At 35.8% G+C, this 20,676-nt stretch overlaps 1 protein-coding gene across 3 annotated transcripts in view; it reads right to left on the reverse strand.

Annotated features, from left to right (window-relative positions):
• DLG2 (discs large MAGUK scaffold protein 2) overlaps nt 1-20,676 on the reverse strand; it is a 719,122-nt gene that overhangs the window by 676,543 nt on the left and 21,903 nt on the right. The window contains exon 1 of one of the 3 annotated variants that reach the window (XM_081798953.1): nt 12,440-12,554. The exons of the other annotated variants lie outside the window; for them this stretch is intronic. Within the exon in view, the coding sequence (XP_081655079.1) occupies nt 12,440-12,544 (105 nt within the window). The 5' untranslated portion in view covers nt 12,545-12,554. Of the gene's footprint in view, nt 1-12,439; nt 12,555-20,676 lie in introns of those variants that run through there. 3 annotated transcript variants of the gene reach the window in all.

Here is a 20,676-nt window from a genome sequence, read left to right on the forward strand (position 1 = left end):
TCATTATGCTCATTATACCGATAGCAAAAGTGAGGCATGGGCCTGTAATGCAACTTATCCAAGGTCATTAGACTAATAACTAGTGGTGCCAAGGCTCACTTTTCTTTTTTTTTTAATTTTTATTTTTAAAAATATATCAGTTTTGGTTATACAATATAGTGATTCAACAATTCCATACATCACCCTGTGCTTATCATCACAAGTGCACTCCTTAATCCCCATCACCTATTTAACCCATCTCCCACCCCCTCCACACTGGTAACCATCAGTTTGTTCTCTATAATTAAGAGTCTGTTTCTTGCTTTCTCTCTCTCTCTCTCTCTCTTATTTTTTCTTCCTTTGGTTGTTTTGTTTCTTAAATTCCACATATGAGTGAAATCATATGATATTTGTCTTTCTCTGACTTATTTTGCCTAGTATTATACTCTCTAGCTCCATCCATGTCATTGCAAATGGCAAGATTTCATTCTTTTTTATGGCTGAATAATATTATACTTATATATAATTATATATGATATATGAATTATTTGTGATTGATATATATACATATATATCTATACATATCTACATATATATAGATATATATCTCACATCTTCTTTATCCATTTAACAACTGATGGATACTTAGGCTGCTTCCACATCTTGGCCATTGTAAATAATGCTGCTATAAACATAGGGATGAATGTATCCCTTTGAATATTCTTTGGGTAAATACCCAGAGTGCAACTGCTGGATCATAAGGTAGTTCTATTTTTAAATTTTTGAGGAACCCCAATACTATCTTCCACAGTGGCTGCACTAGTTTGCATTCTCACCAACAGTGCATGAGTGTTCCCCTTTCTCCACATTCTCATCAACACCTGTTGTTTCTTGTGGTTTTGATTTTAGCCATTCGGACAAGTGTGAGGTGATATCTCATTGTAGTTTTAATTTGTATATCCCTGATGATAATGATGATGAGCATCTTTTCATGTTTATACTGGTCATCTGAATGTTTTCTTTGGAGAAATGTCTGTTTATATCTTCTGCCCATTTTTTAATTGGATTATATGTTTTTGGGGGTGTTGAGTTGTATCAGTTCATTACCCTTTATAGGATATGTCATTTGCAAACATCTTCTCCCATCCGTAAGTTGCCTTTTAATTTTGTTGATTATTTCCTTGGCTGCACAGAAGCTTTTTATTTTGATGTAACCCCAATAGTTTATTTTTGCTTTTGTCTCCTTTGCCTCTGGAGATATATCTAGAAAGAAGTTGCTGTGGCTGATTTCAAAGAAGTTACTACTTGTGTTCTCTTCCAGGATTTTTGTGGTTTCATAGGTCTGAAATGGTTTCATGTGGTTTTATAGATCTTTAATCCATTTTTGAATTTATTTTTTGTGTATGGTATAAGAGAGTGGTCCAGTTTCATTCTTTTTTATGTGGCTGTCCAGTTTTCCAAAAAGATCACTCTTCATGACTCCAAATCCATATGTTTGTTGTAACACCATCCTGTGTAAAGCAAGGAAGGCAGCACTGGAATTGCTCCATGTTCTAACTTACATCGAGCTGTACATTTTAGAAATTGGAAAGGTAGAAGGAAACACGAGGTTTAATGAAAAGTTAGAGATTTAAAGATCATGAATAAAGAAAAATGGCATCCTAAGAACTTGCTAAATGTGAAGGCCTATATCGTTCCAATTTTAGTATATGTGCTGCCGAAGCGAGCACGTGACGGCCTATATCAAAAGATTAACCCAAAACAAAACATTTATTTATTTATTTATTTATTTATTTATTTATTTATTTATTTATTAAAGATTTTATTTATTTATTTGACAAAGAGAGAGACAGCGAGAGAGGGAACACAAGCAGGGGGAGTGGGAAAGGGAGAAGCAGGCTTCCCGCCAAGCAGGGAGCCCGATGCGGGGCTCGATCCCAGGACCCTGAGATCATGACCCGAGCTGAAGGCAGTCGCTCAACCAACTGAGCCACCCAGTCGCCCCCAAAACATTCATTTAAAGTCTCATATTTTATCTTAAAATGTTAGTTTTAATATTTTTAGTTTTAATATTTTACTCATAGTTTTAATATTTTACTTCATAACTATTTTTATTTATTTTATTTTTTAAAGATTTTATTTATTTATTTGAGAGAGAGAGAAAGTGAGAGAGAGAGAAAGAGCGTGAGAGGGGGGAGGGTCAGAGGGAGAAGCAGACTCCCCGCCGGACAGGGAGCCGGATGTGGGACTCGATCCTGGGACTCCAGGATCATGACCTGAGCCGAAGGTAGTCGCTTAACTGACTGAGCCACCCAGGTGCCCCTCTATTTTTTTAAATATAAGAATGTTTGAAGTTATTTATAATGGAGTCAACCTAACATCTCAGGTAGTTCTTGCATGGCTATCAAAAGTTAGGCACGTTACCTCCCTGGAAGTAACCACAATCCAGTTGAGGGATTATGTCACTGGCATAAAGATGGCACTGGACTGGGAATCAGGAGATTGAAGCTTTAGAACCAGCAAGTTCATTAACTCAGGGTGAAGAAGCAATTCACTGAGCCTCCCTACTCATTTCTATATTTGAAGAGTAGAGAGTGAAATGGATGACCTCTAAGAGTCTATGTCTCATCAAGGATTTGATTTCACTCATAAATTTTGCTCTACTGGGAAATACTAGGAAGAAAGCAGGGATGCTATACAAATCTTCTTTCTGGATAATGATGATCTCTGCTTTTATCATTCAGATACAGAAAGTTAGAAGCTATGCTGTTAAGAAAGCCATGGTGAAATAAGACAAAAATCAAATTGGAAAAAGATCAATGATATAAAGTGGTTTCTAATGAATTGGCTAAAGGATGAGGTTCTCCATATCTTAGAGGAGGTACCTCCAAATGCATTTATGATCATCTTGCTCTATGTTTATAGTCTGTATTTTGTTTTTCTTGTGAATAAGTTAATTTTCTGGCCTTAATACCAGGCAATTAGTGGCAAAGAATTCCCTCCCATATTAAAAACTCAAAAATATTTGAAGTGAAGTAAAGAAGTATTACCAAGCTCTTTCTTCTATCCTTGCCTCTCTCCATTTTCTATAAGACTTATCTCCAAAAGGAAGAATTCGCTAACATCCAAATTCTGTTTTCCTTTTTTTCCCCCTATTAACCAGAATTTGATATTAGATCATACAAAGTTTAAAAACATAATAGGCTAAACCATAGAGAAAGTCTTAAAATATTTCATTCAGATGTTTTTTTTTTTTTTTTTTGCATGAGAGGAAATGTTAAGGAGAGAAACAAAAAGGCGATATGAGTTTGGTTTACTGTTTTACCATTAGTAACCCGTAATGTGCTAATGTCCATGTTAGACTGGAAGGTATTTCAATACCTGCCTCTGAAACATGGCACTTAGGCTGGGTTGCAGAAGGAACAAAGTAGAAAACACTTTAGTTCCATTTCCATTATTTTAAATTCTGATAATATCTATAAGCCTATCAATCTCCCTTTAGCCATTCTGTCTTCAAAATTAATGTTATATTTGGAATTGTTTTCATTAGGGAAAAACAGAAAAAATAGGTTAAAAAAGAAAAGAAGTGAATGAGAAAAATAGAAGCTAGCTAACTACTGCTAGCATTTGCTGATGCCAAAGAATATATTCTGCAGATGTGTTTGTATATTGTCATTGACTAGGCAATGAACTCTTTGTTCCACAGCAAAGAGCCTACAAATCTCTAGGTCCAAAATGCCAACCAGTTCCTAGCCCCACAGCTGCCCTAGCTTCCCAGAGGGGCAATGTCTATGTCAGTCTTGGTTTCTCAGTTTTCCGATGGCTCCCTTACTCCCAGTTATTCTGCAAAGCAAGGGTTCTGCTTGCCAATTAACCTCCTTCTAGGCTCGGGATAAGCTACAGTATTGTGTTTCGGAGTAAAGACAGAAGAGTATTATCTGTTGATGTGGGTTAGAGGAGAGAAAAGGAAACAGTAAGAGAGAAGAATAAAAAGAGGAGAAAGAAGGCATAGAGGAGGTTGTTTTATGGTGTGTGTAGACTCTGCCGTAAGTGGAGAGCAAACTGGTAGTTCTCAAGCTGACTCTCCTCTTTACTCTCGGACCACTTTGTCCATCGAAACTGTAAACTCAGACATACTACAACCCTCATTTGTTTTATAAAAGACGTCTTTAACTAACTGGAAAAGTGATAACTTCCTTATGAATATAATGTTTGCAACCTTACATTTTATGACCCCTTTTTGCCCACTCTAACTCAACAAAAACATTCGCCTGGTATGTGTTTATGTTATAGGATGAGCACCTCCTAGTTTTGCACTTGGAGGCAGCAGATAAGGTATCTAGGGATGGTTGTGCTACTGTAGAACTTGGTCAGGTCACTTTACTCTCTAAATTATTTCTAAGGTTACATACAGCTATAAACAAGGATTGGGTAATTCCTGATTTTAATTTTAACCTAATTTTGAATATCATAAAAATAGTAATAAAAGGAGTTTAGGATTTGGGTCATCTGACTGAGATTTAAGAACTTTCCCCTCACCTATATTATGATTTTAGCCTTGTTTAAACTGTCACATTTTCTGTTTATGTATAATGGAGATACAAATAATTATTTATCAACTCAGTGTGCTTCTTTGAGAAGCAAACGGGATCATATATAAAAACCCTATGCAATTTGTAGAAGAATACATTGGACTAATTAGCAACATTAATAATGGCAACCCTTCCTGGGCACTTTCTTTGGTTAGACGTTGTGCTAAGGGTTTAACTCACATTATCTCATTTAAAACACAGACAACCCTCAAGAGATCTGTATAAAACCTAATTTCACAGAGAATGAAGCTGAGGTCCAGGAAAGTTAAGCAAGGATTCAGACCTTTCAAAATTTCAGATTTTTCAAAGTAGCTAAAACTCTTTTTTTTTTTTTAAATATTTTATTTATTTATTTGACAGAGAAAGACACAGCGAGAGAGGGAACACAAACGGGGAGTGGGAGAGGGAGAAGCAGACTCCCCGCCGAGCAGGGAGCCCGATGCGGGACTCGATCCCGGGACTCCAGGATCATGACCTGAGCCGGAGGCAGTCGCTTAACCAACTGAGCCACCCAGGCGCCCCAAAAGTAGCTAAAACTCTTGAACTGGAGCAAATGTACACTGGATTGAGCTTCTAGTCTTACTAGGTTATATTTTACTCCTTAACCACTTCTGATTCCAGCCACTTCAACTTTTTCAACTTAATTCTCTTATAAATAATACGGAAATATTAAAACCTGCCTTGCTAGGTTATAAAGAGAAATAATGTAATTTACGCTGCTTTGAAAACTGTAACAAGATAGAGCAGTATAAGGAAGATGGTAGTAGCTGTATAGAGGGGATCTCAAGAGTAGCAATAGCAAAAGCAGTATATTTTCAAGATAAAAATCAGAAACTCCATTGTTGTTAAGCATCTCCCTGCTAAATAAAAAGATCTAAATGAAGCTTAAAGAAGTACAATGTATCTAGTATTAGCTCATTAAAGTTTTTAAGGATTTGATATGTGTGTGTTTTAATTTTGTTTTGCTACTTGGAGGAGGACTGATATTATTAGCTCTGAACACTACCTGTTTTTCTGCTCTGTAACAAAATGTTGTGGGTCCTATTTTTGCAATTATTGGAGTGGGTAGGGAAAGTGGGAGTGGCAGAGAATGGGCTTTACTCTGTTGTACGGTAACATATATCTGCACTGATACCCATTGTAATGAGTCCACATAAACATGGTACAAGGAGCAACAATGGAATAAAGAGAAGGCATCCTGCACCTGGCATGAATTTTTCATGGACTCGAGATGCCTATGCACAGGAATCACAAGACCAGCAGTCAAAGAAAATGTAAACTGCACAAGTGAGGAAGATAAAAAAGATAGCAAGTTCTTGCTTTTTTGTTAAAAAACAAAAGTAACAATCTCATTCCACTTTGCCAGAAATCTGCAAATGTTCATGCAGTCCCAGGCTGTTGCAATTATTCAGGTCGCTTCTGATGTAGTTATCTCCCCCCCCCTTTGGTTGAATATCTCTATAGATTAAGTGTCATCTTTGTTCCTTTACTAATAGGAATTCCATTAATAGCCTTGTTCATATTCTTCAGGAGGAAATAGACTAAAAACTGGGGTATTACTAGACAGAAGTGTGAAGTGAGGCTAAGAGGAATGAAACAGAGAAATGAATCCGACATGATTGAGGATGATGAATCAAGTAATATTTAGAATCCAAAAAGGACAAAACACACTTGGAACACCATGAACTAGGACTGAAACTCATCATTGAGCAAATCCTATTTAGAGCTGACCTAAGCTTACAATGTCTCAAAGTCAACATCCAAGGACCAGAGGCAGGGTCTGTGGAAGTGACAGTGGGGCCAAGGAGACAGGCTTTAAGGAAGTATTCCAGACAAGAAGCATTATTCCTCATTATCATCCCATTGCTGCCTAAGTTCTCACATTTTAAGTATTAATCAGCCCATGTAGGTTTATTTAGCAAACATCATATTTAAGGCACTATAGTTGGAACTGCCGAAAGTAGGTAGGAGAAGCACAAGGTTTTGCCCTGTAAGGAGTTTACAGTGTCATGTAAAAATAAGAGAAATCCCTCAAATTTTTGTAATACAAAGCCAAGCAATATCACAAGAGAAATAGAGGCAAAGTCCCATGGTGGGTGTGAAAGAGAAAGGCAGGTGGGATTAGGGTGAGAAGGCCTGGGTTCTCTCCTGATCTTACCACCTGTATGATAAAAAACAAGGTACCTGACCCCCCTGATCTAAAACAGAGATGATAATATTGGGGCCGTTTCCTGTTGGTATTGTGATGATTAATAAGAAAGAATAGATTAAAGCAGTGTGTGAGCACATTCTCTACTCTTATTTTTCTTCAGGGAATGTCAATCAGGGTTGAAATAATGAGGGAGAAGGCACAGAAGTCTTGGGGAAGGTGACGTGAGTTAAGTCTTAAATGATGGAACCTCACCTTTCAAGCCCAGTGTACTCAGCTGATCTGCTTGCCTTCTTTCCGGCTTTTGTTCTGCTCTTTCTTGTAGGGCTAGTTCCTGTCCCTGGACCACTAACTAGCCCTTGTCTTCGTGAAGGTTCTCTGGTTGTAGAGAATAGAAAGCCACTTACAGTAGCTTAGGCAAAATCTGCACTATCAAGTTGAAAGGACAGGAAGTATGGCAGGTTAACCATCTGATGAACAGGAATTAAGGACTGGGGATTCCGAGAGACCCAGGAGGCCACAGTCCCCTCTGCCAGTCTCTCACTGTTCCTATCAGGCTCATTTCTTTCAGTATCTTTCTTAGGGACCATGTGGTTTCTCATCTCCTCTTCTCTTTCTACGTTTCTTTCATATCTGTACATAAGCTATCTCTGTGTCTCTAGGCAGCCACAGTTAACCTGCAGGCCAGGATGTACGTAGTAAGGGTAATGAAGCCGGGTGTCTGCAAGTCATCTCTTTTTTCCACTGGAGATTCTCTTCAAAGGCTCCAGTGCCTACATCTGAGCCCGAATTATTCAATGACTTCTTGTTGTCCCTGACCTGCTTGCCTGGTGCTCAAAGAGGAAGATCAGGACTCGGGGAAAGTTGATAACTAGCCCTCATTCCACACTGCTTTTCTATGCCTCAGGGCCTTTGTACCTACTCTTCCATCCTTTCTTATCTCCTTCACTTGCTTTAAAACCATCTCAAGACTTCTCTTTTCAATCTTCCTTCATCATATTTCACCTCCAATCTAGGCAGATCGATCACTCCCACCTTCCTGCATCTACTGTGGCTTGTGCATTCCTTGAGACTGCTGCTCCTACCACACTGGGTTGCAACCGGTTTAGTCTTAGTGGTTTTCTCCTTCTTCTAGTGAACCCATTAAGAAATGAGTTCTGAGAAACAAACTGAGGGTTCTAGAGGGGAGGGGGGTGGGGGGATGGGTTAGCCTGGTGATGGGTATTAAAGAGGGCACGTTCTGCATGGAGCACTGGGTGTTATACATAAACAATGAATCATGGAACACTACATCAAAAACTAATGATGTAATGTATGGTGATTAACATAACATAATAAAATAAAAAGAAATGAGTTCTGGAGTCACATAACTAGTTTCAAAGGTCCAGTCTTTCCATTTACTAGCTATGTGATCATGGGAAAGTCACTTAACCTCTGTAAGCTTTGTAAAATGGAGAGGATAGTGCCCACATCAGAGAATTGTTGACGGAATTGGATAAACTAATGTGTGAAGTGCTTAGAACAGTACACAACATAAAAGAGGTGCTCAATAAATACTCTCACTTTTATACTACAAGTACCAAGCCCAGGATGTGTCAGACAGGATGTACTAATTGTTTGCTAGGGAAATGAACATGTAGTTTAGGACTACAAAATGTTTTCTAAAGAGTATTTTATTCCATTTGTCTTGTTTGCAGAGGTTTTGCAAAATATCTACAGTTGCTATACTATTATAATAGATGTGTATCTGGGTATGCGTATGTACAATACTGAATTGCAACTCTGAGAAATGCTATGAACAGCACTCATAGGATAGTATCAAAGTGTGCAATACAGATATATATGTAATTGTTTATTTAATGTTTGTCTCTACCCCTAAAATGTAAATGCCCTTGGGGCAGGTTTAAGCTTGTCCTATTTATTGCTACAACCTCAGTCATATTATACAGTTTTCAGATACATAAAAAGTTAATAAATATTGGTTGAATGAATGAGCAGATGGAAAAATGGACCACATTTACGCATTTAGGAAGTGCCTTTGCTGTTCCCTCCACTTGAAGGTCCTCTTCCTCCATCATCACTGCATGCCAATATTCTATTTAACCTTTAAAATCTAGCTGATACTCTTCTGTGAAACTCACCCCTTTCCTTAATTCTTATGGTAATTCATGGATACTTAGGGCACTCAACACTTAGTATCTGGTGTTAAAGTCATCTGTGTATCTGTTGGAAAAAATTTCTCATGAGCAGAACTCTGCGTAGGTTTCATCAGGGTTCTCCTAACTGATTCATCTTAGTATCTCTCCCAATGCTCAGCAAGCTGTATGACATCCACATTAGACAAAATTAAAACACAGTGACTAGCGGAATAAGGAAAATCAGCTTTGTTCATTGCAGCAAGAAACAGTGGGGTGCCACTTGGGCAAGGGATAATGAAGGTCTCTTCCAAAGTGATGGTGTCATAAAAGTTAAAGTGTACCTTCAGGTCCTTATCCTGTGTTTGGACTATGCCTGGGACATAGCAGGAGCTCAATAAAAGATGAGTGAAGTGAATGAACTAACAGTGAATAGAAACATAGGTCAGTTTCTATGAAAAGAACTACTAATTATGGGACTGTTTTTATAAGCATATCCATTCACTTGAATAATAAAACAATAAAACCTTTGATTTACCTGGACCCCAAAGATACTGAATGTCTAGAAGGATGTGCTTACAGCTCCAATGATGGAACCAATTTATAGGACTCAAGAGAGAGCTTTTTATCCTTCATCCATCTAATAAATATTTACAACTTACATTGGCTGGCAGTTATGCTAAAGATATGGGAAATTCCAAGTTGCTGTTCTACATGCAGTGCTCTTGGGTAAAGTAGATGAATCTGCTTGATAGTCCAGATTTGCTGTCCACCTCATCATCACAAGGCATGATCTATTATATGAAATCAAATACTGAAGCATTGAAAGACTTCATGGACTAGTGGCTTCCCTGTTTGTGTAGACTGTTTGGGACAATTACATTCTCCAGGTATCAGCTGCTTTAAGTTTCCTTTCACCAAGATAAACTTTAGGCTGTATGGGCAGATTCTCTGGGGTTGATTGTATTATGACTTGAGATTTTATGTCAGGTTTATTATTAGTTCACTGAAGTACACTGACTGAAAAACTCTTTGTATTCTATAGTTTATTGTGTGTGCGAGACATGGTCCAGACCATGTCTAATTCTAATGATGTGTTAGAAATACACACTTACAGGAGATGTACAAACAACATTTACATGTTTGTGAAGTTTTCAGGTCAGGTGTCCTAAGATAGCTACATAAAATGTGTCTACATTTCCTAGACATTATTCATTTCCAATATTTTATTTTAAAAGAGAACCAGTTTTATTTCAAAGGAGGTAACTGATTAAATCAACATACTCTTGTCATTTCCTCAATATGCTTAATACATAATGGCAAATATATGTATTTTTGGAATTTATTTGTATATCCCAAATAATGAAGGGTATAATTAGGCAAGAATATCATGCATCCATGCATGTATGTGTGTGCGTATATGTGTGTGTGTCTGTGAGTGTATGAAATACATTATCACTGGGTTTAAAAAGTGCATAAAGTATGAAATATAGTTTTTCTTCTGAGATCTAAATTTCATCTTCCGACAAAAAGTAAACTGAGGTTCAATTTAAACAGATTTATCTCCAACTGATAGTAATATTTTAATAATAGCTATGTTTTCTAAAAGCAGCCCTCATAAAATTGTGATGATATAATGATATATTTAATGCAAGACTTAGAAAAAACATTGAGAAGATTTGACAGATTGACAAATTCCTAATATCTTCAAAAAAGATTTAGAGGAGTCAAAATGAAGCAAACCTGAATAAAACTTGGAAATGTCTGTGCGTGTGTGCAGTAGAGGGGATTAGGAACAGACACAAGAATGGAAGCAAGAGTGGCCCATGGACTATGGGAATTGAATCGAAGGCTATTTTTTCCCACAAGGCTCTGTGCCCTGCATTAACACATTTCTGTTCCCACCATCACTCCATTGCAATGCTTTAGTCAAGTTTTAGTGTTTTCTCCAGATGGATTTAAATAGAAATCATTTTATGAGGTCAGTATAGACAAAGCTGTTGACGAAAACTGCCGTGTATTAACTGGAAATGTTAGAATTGGAGATTTGTTATTTGATTTCATTTCTCAAGTGCTCACCAAGCACCCTTGTTGTGTTAGGCACTGTGCTAGACCCCGAGGATATATGCATCCTCTATTTAGGGAGCTCAAGACAGGAAAATAAGAAAACAAACATGTAAGTGTTAGTTTCTTCCTTCAACTTACTTTTCTTTTCTCTTTGACTCCAAGAAGTTACAATATAAGAGAGAAGAAAACACTTGTAATAAAATATGTTAGGTGATAAAGTGGAGGTGCATGTAAGGAACCTAGAAGGGAGAAAATAATTGCCTGGCTAGAGAAAGCTCCAAAATTAGGTGATACTAGCTTCACAAAGAGTATCATACTCTCCTTGACGAAGCCAAGGAATAACAGTTTAATAAAGACAGGAGAAGCAAACTATACACATCAGATTTCAGTTCAATGTAGAATCATTATAACTTAATCTGATTTAGAGAGCTTTTCACCATTAGTATTTAAATTCCTTGCAAAAATTATGCTTTATGTGTTTAACAATCAAGATCAATTTACAGAGATCCAACTAGAAAATAGTACTTCATGAGAAGAACTTTAAATGTAGCAGTCTTTGAGACACTTCGGTGATTCCCAAGTTACAGAGAAAAATATAATGGCACCTAACTTCAGTCCGTTGAAAATAACTTGAACTTCAAAGAAGATTTATTCCCACTATGGATAGAGGTATGTCTTGAGGTTCTATGTCGGAAATACTGTTTTTCTTGAGAGATTCCAAATAAATTCTAGCAGAGACTAATTGTTGAGAGTGCTCATTATTTCTTAATTCCTTTATTCTTAATCCCTCAAAACAGATCTAATTAAAGAATCAAATATTTTAAAACTCTTCTTCCAAATCCCATTTACCTCATCTCCGCCCTTCTGATGTAGCTAGCCTGGTTCCTCTGGTTAAATAATTATAAGCACAAACATTATTTCTGCAATATATAACACAATGATACTGACTTTTAATTCATTTTATATATCTATATATTTTATCAGCTATACTTACAAATTTCTAAATAGTGCATCACTGCTTTGCTAAGGGAATAGTCACGCTTTTCAGGAGAGATTTTAGGGTGGATTTTACTTGGATAAGCAACCAAAGTATAAGAACTAACTTTTGGATTCTTGACCTATGTATCAAACCTACTGAAAAAGATATTCAAGCCATTCTAAGGAGTTCTAGTGGAATTAACCAAGAAATATGTACTGTAAGTTATATCAAATTTTAATACAAGAAATATAATCCTGTTCCCTTTCTTTAGTACATGTTACTTTTAGAAACTACTTTCTTTAGGGGGATGAGTTTGCTTGCACCACTGTTTACTCTTTCTCATTGATCAATGTCTGGCCATATTAAGAATTCAGACTTCATACCGAGAAAGACAGAGATGTATTTATCCCAAACAAGAGCTACAGAGAAGATACCACATCTTTAAACGCATATAATATGTGCCATTTATCTACAGCTATAAAAGGAAAAAGAAAAAGAAAAAAAAATCTTTAGGAGAATAAAAGGAAATTTTCCTTACCGGAATGAATGCATGTTGCATAGCCTGTTCACATTGTTTTAAGGAAGCAATAGTATCCCACAAAAGCTGATAATTTTCAGCCCGGGAAGCACTTGGCCGTTGCATAGCGAAAGCTAGTAACACTCAAACTGAGCTCAAAGAACCCAGTTGAAGAAGGAAAAAACCCTGCAGATCTGTTACATAAACTTCTTAATTAGATCTGCTACACAAACTGCTATCTTAAGACTTTAAAAAAAAAAAGTTAATCAGAACATTTCTTTTGGGGGATAACTGGGCATGACTTGAACAGAGACAGATGTTTTCATTGGGAAGGATTTTCATTCCCACACTTGTGAAAAGCAATCCCATCAATGTTCCCCTGTCTTCACACGGGTCTGGCGAAACTGCACATACCATAAGTGTGTGGGGGGAAAGAAGTAGGAGGGAAAGAGATGTGAAAAAATATTTCTACCAGAAGATTTGGGTGGCAGGCCATGAAGGTAGAATTTGAGTAGCTTGTGAAAAGTATTAAAATTGATGGGAGTGGGTTACATACACACATATATGTTCATATGCAGGTGTCTACACTCGTCTGGGCTATGTGAGAAATCCAATTATATACATTCATTCTCACAGTGTTATTTAATATGTCCAAACTCTTTTCTCACTTTAGTTAAGATCTAGACATGATGTTTTCATCTATGGAGTATTACTGCTTTGTTAACTACAGAGTTGTGTATCTGGAAGTATCCCTAAAGACTAGTCACAAGGTTCCTACGTATAAGATGCAGTCAATTATTTATCTTAAAATTTAAAAGCCATTAGAAGACCTTTCTGTTGCTTTATGTATTAGAGAAAAATCACATTTATTTGTCATTCTAAGTAGAATTCTCATAATTAATGTCAGGAGAATCGAGCCTTTAAATAGTTTGGGGACCACAGAGTGGTCTGCACAGAATCAGAACATGTTAATTTCAGAGAAATTGGTTACACACTTTAACAACAAAAAGGCCAGTATAAAGCACTAAATAAAATCTGGATAGCAGAATACAGTGACATATTCTGAATGTTTATTCACCTAAGACAGGAGCCCACAAAGTAAACTGAGGATCTACTAGCCCCCTATAGTCTCTGTGGGATTGTTGAGTTGGGGGTAATGCATCTTGAAAGAAGGTGCTGAACACTCAGAAGTTCCAAAGGAATCTATACTCAGAGCTAGTTATAGAGCCAACAGGGAGAACATGTATTCAAGCATTTCTAGAGGTAAGGGGTAAACTGAGGGCAATACATAATATAAAAAATGAAGTTGTGCTTTTAATTGACCTAGAAAATCTAAGGAGTACAAAACAAGGTACAAGTTATAGGAAACAGTTTGATGACATAAATGAAGGATTTTTGCTGTGTTATTTTTAGAAGAGCTACATGATTTGGGTTACCTAGTTTTTCTGCATTTATGTCTTGGTGATGGCAGATTAATTCATGATAATGACCTTGTGGTATGCAAAATCTCAAAGGCTGAAGGCCTTTTATCTCAATTATTTTCCAATTTTCATTGAAGGAATTGGAAGTAGAAGTGATCTTCCAAAATTTCTACCTGGGTTAATTTGTAGGAAGATTATTTTTCCTTAATATCTCAGGAATATACACCATAAGGCTATTGCCATTAGTTTATTTTTCAGTATCAATTCAACCAACCTTCTCTTTTGCTCATTCATGGTGTTCTTCTGTTCAGTTCACACCCACAGTCCCTCCTCTGCCTTCATTCCTGCCCTTAGACTCTCCCATCTGCCCCAGCCACATGCTTCTTTCTCATGCACTGTTGACCAGCCAGCCCACAACTTCCAGAAAATATTCCTTCACTAGTAAATGCTCTGTATTTCTTAGCAAACAACAGGAAAATTTTAAAAAGTTGCTTTGTAAGTTATCCTCCAAAATTCCAGCCAATCCTTTCTGAATTCTTTGAGCCAATATTTATCATTATTTCAGTCCCCAGCTGGATCTTCTATCCTACCTTGTACTTCCTCTACCTCTTATTCATCGGGTCCCTTCATTCTTTCATTTAAGCAGCATGTCCTAAAAGATCCTCCTTTCCTTACTCTTTAGAAAAAGCATAGATAATCTGCAGTCTACATATAGGAACTCTACATAAAATCATTCATTCATTCATTGATCCAATAAACATATTAAGCACCTCTTGTGTGCTGTACTTTTTGATTGTACTATGGACAAATGAATATATGTCCATATATATTCGACAGATGTCGAATCTGTCCTTAAGGAGCTTAAAGTCTAATTGTAGGGATGATACATGGAGTGAATACCAAAAAGCCAGGGGTTAGTGCCATAAAAGAGGTAGCACAAACTATTTACAAAACAATGAAAAAGAAAAAAAGAATACCTCCATTGGGAAAATTAGGGCAGCCTCATGGAAGATTTAACACTTTGCTAAAGCCTGAAGTTAGGGTAAAATTTGGACATGCAGAGATAGATAAGGGACATTCCTGAGGAAGGAAAAGTAGAACAAAAGCAGAGTGGGAAATTAGAGTTCATTACTGGTTGGTTTGGAAGGACCATGACACTAAGAGAGCTTAATAGTAAGATTTATACAGGAACCAAAGCTACTCTTAAATGCAAACTCAGTAGCTTCCTATTCATAATGCTAACCAATTTAGCTCTAACCAATTTTTAGAGCATCAATGTGCATAAATTCAGTGAAACTCTTTTTAAACCATGAGGAGGTAAAATCCATATATTTATTCCCCAATTTTTAAGTAGGTGCATAGGCATACTTTTGGAGGCTTTAGGTGGCTTGATTATTTAGGTCATATTACTTATTTAATGAGTTAGCTTTTATTAAGGACCTATAACATATTTTATACTCATGCCCAATCACTGTTGTAAGTTCTGTGATCTGTTACTTTCAACGTTCAAGTGGAGTACACCAGGAATCTTACCTCATCAAATATTTGACTTAGCTCAATAACTTGGCTCAGATTAACAAACATTGATTGAGCTCTACTATATGCTCAGCACTGTGCTGGAAACAAAGAATGCAAAGATAAATGTATTTCAAGCCTCTGTTTCTTTTCAACAACTTTTCAATGTGCATTTGCCCCTGCCCACAAAGTAGAGTGTACATATTTTCATCCTGTTAGCACAATGCCTGATAAAATGGTAATGGCTACCATTTTTCTGTTAAACACAGTCACTAAGCCATATGTCCATCATATCTAAATATATTACCATACTCTAAATTAGATTACAGGCCTTAGAATGTCTAAAAATACTTTTTGTATGGTGGTATTACCATGCCCAGACAAGTCTGCATTTGAATGCTTTCTGTTGGTGGTTGGTTAAAATATAACTTCATGACAATTCTACTTCCAGTAAAAATGGAGTAACAGGGCTTGGATTTACACTCTGGTCTGAAACAACCAAAAAACAGAACAAAATATATGAAACAATGAATTTCAAATAGGGATATGAGCCAACAAAGAACAGTAAACTCTGAGGGATAGGAAAAAAACAAAGTAACTCCTGTGACTTCCCCATTTACAACCTTGAATAGTCAGCCACATTGCAGGGGACCCAGCTGAAACCCAATGAACTTGCTGAGTTGAGGAGCTAGAGTTGGTTTTCTGGAGAGACCAAAGTGACGAGGAGAAACAGACACATCTATAATTATAGTTGGAGCTTTAAAAACCCTAAATAATTAATAGATTAAAAAGACAGAAATCAATAAGGATACAGAAGCCCTTTACAAAACCATCCATCAATTCAAGCTAATGTACCTTTAGAGAACACTCCACCCCACAACAGCAAAATATACATATTCTTTCCAAGTACTCACCGAATATTTACCAAGATAGGACATATTCTGAACCATAGTCAAATTTTGATAAATTTAAAGGGAGTCAGGTCAAAGTAAGTATATTCTCTGACCACAGTGAAATTATGTAAGAAATCAAAGTAAAACAATCTCAGGAAAGTCCTAAAATATTTGGAAACTAAATAAAACACATAACTAACTCACTGGCTAAAGAAAACAATTTAAAAAAAAAGAAATTAGTATGTATTTGAACTGAATTAAAATAAAACCACAACATATCAAAATTTGTTGGGTACCCTTAAAGACCGAATTAAAGGAACATAAAGAGCACTAAACATCTACATTTAAAAGGAAAAAGATCTTGGGGCGCCTGGGTGGCTCAGTTAGTTAAGCGACTGCCTTCGGCTCAGGTCATGATCCTGGAGTCCCAGGATCAAGTCCCACATCAGGCTCCCTGCTCAGCAGGGAGTCTGCTTCTCCCTCTGACCCTCACCCCTCTCATTCTCTCTCTGTCATTCTCTCTCTCTCAAAAATAAATAAAAAATTTTAAAAGGAAAAAGATCTCAAATTAATGATCTTAGCTTGGACTTTTTACAACTAGAAAAAAAATAGCAAACTAAAAAAAACACAAAAGAATTAAAAGAAAGGAAATAAAAAGGATCACAAGAGAAAGTAAAGAAAATCAATAAGACTAACAGCTGGTTCTTTGATAATATCAATAAAATTGATAATGTTCTCGCAAGACTAATGAGGGATGAAAGAGAGAAGAAATATATTATCAAAATCATGAATGAGAGAGGTAGTAGCATCACTACAGGTCTTATAGCTATGAAAGAGTCAATAAGAAAATATCATAAACAACTTTATGCCAACAAATTTGACACCTTAGATGAAATGGATGAATTCCTTGAGAAATATAAATTACCAACACTCACTCAAGAAACATAAGTAACTGTAGCCATTCTGACTGGTGTGAGGTGGTATCTCATTGAGGTTTTGATTTGGATTTCCCTGATGCCGAGCGATATTGAGCACTTTTTCATGAAAAAAAAAAAAAGAAACATAAGTAACATAATAGTCATTCCATAAATCTATTAAAGATATTGAATTTATAATTAAAAACCTATCACCAAGAAACTCCAGGCCCAGATGCCTTCCCTGATGAATTCTACCAAGCATTTAAGGAAGAAATAATAATGTTATACAAACTCTTTCAGAGAACTGAAGAGGAAAGAATACATTCCAACTTGTTTTTGGGGGGCCAGATTACCCTGGTTCCAAACCAGATGAAGATATTACCAACAAAGCAAATACCCATGTGCCCTCATGAATATATATATATATATATATATACATACACATATTTATATATAAATTTTGCATATATATGATATATATGCAAAAAATCTAAACAAAATTTTAGTAAATTGAATCTGGCAACATATAAAAAGGCATGCATCATAACCAAGTAGGTTTAACTTTGAAAACAACCCAATACAATCCATGATATTATTTTTTTTGACACAAACAAGCAAACAACCATATGATCATCTCAGTAGGGGCAAGAAAGAACATTATACAGAATTCAATATCCATTCCTGACTTAAAAAAAAAAACAAACTCTCAGGACAAGATAGGGATGTCTTTTCCTACCACTTCTATTCAGCATTATCTGCAAGGTTCTAGACAGTGCACAGGTCAAGAAATAAACATTGGAAACGGAGAAATAAAGTGTCTTTCTTTCCATATGGCATAATTGTCTATGTAGAAAATCTCGTGGAATCTAAAACAAACTTTAGCATTTATAAATGACTTCAGCAAGATTTCAGAATACAAGATAAATATACAAAGATCAATTGTATTTCTCTATATTAGCAATAAGCAAATGCAAATTGAAATAAAAACAATACCATTTATAAGATAAAAATATAAAATACTTAGGGATAAACTGTATGTAACATGTGCAAACCATGTACAGTGAACAACACAAACCTTTCCTGAGAGATATTAAGGACATAAAAATGGAGAAATGTACCATGTTTCTGGGTAAGACTACTCAATATTGTTAAGATATCATATTCTGAAAATTGATTTACAGATTCAATGCAATGCAATCCCAATAAAAACCTCAGTAATGTTATTTGTATGTTTGCTTATTTGTTTGTCCTGGAGAAACTGCCAAGCTGATCCAAAAATTATATAGAAATTCAAAGAATATAGAAATAGCCAATAACAACTTTGAGAAGGAAAAATAAAATTTCAGAAAAAGTACTACCTGTTTTCTAGTCTTACTATAAAGTTAAGGTAATCAAAGCAATGTGGCATTGGAAAAAAGATAAATAAATATACCAACAAACAGAATAGAGACTCCAGGAATTGAACTACACATCTATAGACAACTGATTTTCAATAGAAGTGCAAAGAGGATTCAATGGGGAAAAGGTCATCTTTTCAACAAATGATGTTGGAAGAACTGTATATCTATATGCAAAATAGCAAACTTTGATGTATTCCTATCTTTAAAAATTAACTCAGATTATAGACCTACATGTAAAACCTACATTAAACTAAGAAAAAAGTAGAAGAAAACCTTTGTGGCTTTAGGTTAGATGCAGTAACAAAAGTACAACCATAAAAGAACAAACTGATAAACTGGACGTCATCAAATTTAAAAATTTCCATCCTTTGAAAAATACTGATAAAACAAGGAAAAGACAAGCCACAGAATGGAGGCAAAACTTACAGACTATATATCTAATAAGGGATTTTTTTTCTAAAATATATAAAGAACTCTCAAAGCTCAATAATAAGGAAAGAAAAAATCCAATTAAAAATAAGCAAAACATTTTAACAGACACTTCACCAAAGAAAATATACATGTATTAAATAAGCATGTAAAAAGATGACCGACATCATTATTTAGTAGACAAATAAAGACTAAAACTACAATGAGATACCACTATACTCCTACTAGAATAGCTAATATTAAAAAAAAAAAAAAAAAAAAAGGACAGGCTATCCCTAGGATTGGTGAAGATGGGGAAGACTGAAACGCTCCTACATCGCTAGTGGGAATGAGAATGGAACAAGTTCTTTGGAAACAGTACAGTGGTTTTTGTTGTTGTTTGTTTTTGTTTTTAAGTTAAACATACACCTACCATATGATTAAACTACTCTAGGTATTTACCCAAGAAAAATGAAAGCATATGTCCATTCAAAGACTTGTACACAAATATTTATAGCAGCTTTATTAGTAACAGCAAAACACTAGACCAATATCAAAAGATGAATGCATAAACAAATTGTGAAAGATGAATGAAAACGAATGAACTATTGGTACATACAACACATGAATGAATTTCAAAATAATCATGCTGAATCAAAGTAGACAAAAGGAGTATGTAATGTTTAATCCCATTTACATAAAATTCTAGAAAATGCAAACTAATCTATAGCGACAGAAAGGAGAACCTGGGTATGAGGAGGTAAAGAAGGTGGGGGGAAGGAAATGGATGGAGAGATTACAAGGGGGGCATGAGGAAACTTTTGAGGGTGATGGATATGTTCATTATCTTGAATGGATGGTTTCACAGGTCAAAATTTATCAAATTGTATGTTTTAAGTATCTTCAGATCATTGGATATTAATTATACTTCATTGAAGCTATTTTTAAAAATTTCTTTAAAAGTTCCTAGAAAAACCAGCAGAAAGTCTTAATCTCCTGGGTTTTCTCCCATGTGACAAGCTCTGTCACCATTTAATGTTACAAACCTGTAGTTTGATCTATCTCTCACAGGAGGGGAGAGGATTAGAAAGCAATGACTTTTTAGTAGGAAGGGAAACAAAATAAATGGATAAGTTTAATCAAAAAAAAGGGCCAAGATTTCATATCCAGGGGCCTTATTCTTAGTTATGATTCTTGCCCTAATTAGCTGTAAGATCTTAGTTTGTTTATTTTGATTTGACAAGCTTCAATTATTCATCTATAAAATGAAAAGCTTAGATTCAACCATCTCTTGTGTCTTTCAGAACTATAATTCAGTGATCTGTGAATATATTTTAATCCTCAGTAATCCCATTTTCCTCTCAAAATAAGCACTAACAGATATGACCTTAAATTTAGCAAAGATATCCCATGTAATTTTGAATTATGCATTATGTCATGCATGCTGATAATCCCTCTCTAGTAAGACAGTAAGCTCTCTTTTTTTTTTATTCTTATGTTAATCACCATACATTACATCATTAGTTCTAGATGAAGTGTTCCATGATTCATTGTTTGTGCATAACACCCAGTGCTCCATGCAGAACGTGCCCTCCTCAATACCCACCACCAGGCCAAACCATCCTCCCACCCCCCTCCCCTCTAGAACCCCCAGCCTGTTTTTCAGAGTCCATCGTCTCTCATGGTTCGTCCACCCCTCCGATT

This window comes from Leptonychotes weddellii, chromosome 11 (assembly GCF_054177405.1).
Source record: "Leptonychotes weddellii isolate Sample4059 chromosome 11, ASM5417740v2, whole genome shotgun sequence".
Lineage (NCBI taxonomy): Eukaryota > Metazoa > Chordata > Mammalia > Carnivora > Phocidae > Leptonychotes > Leptonychotes weddellii.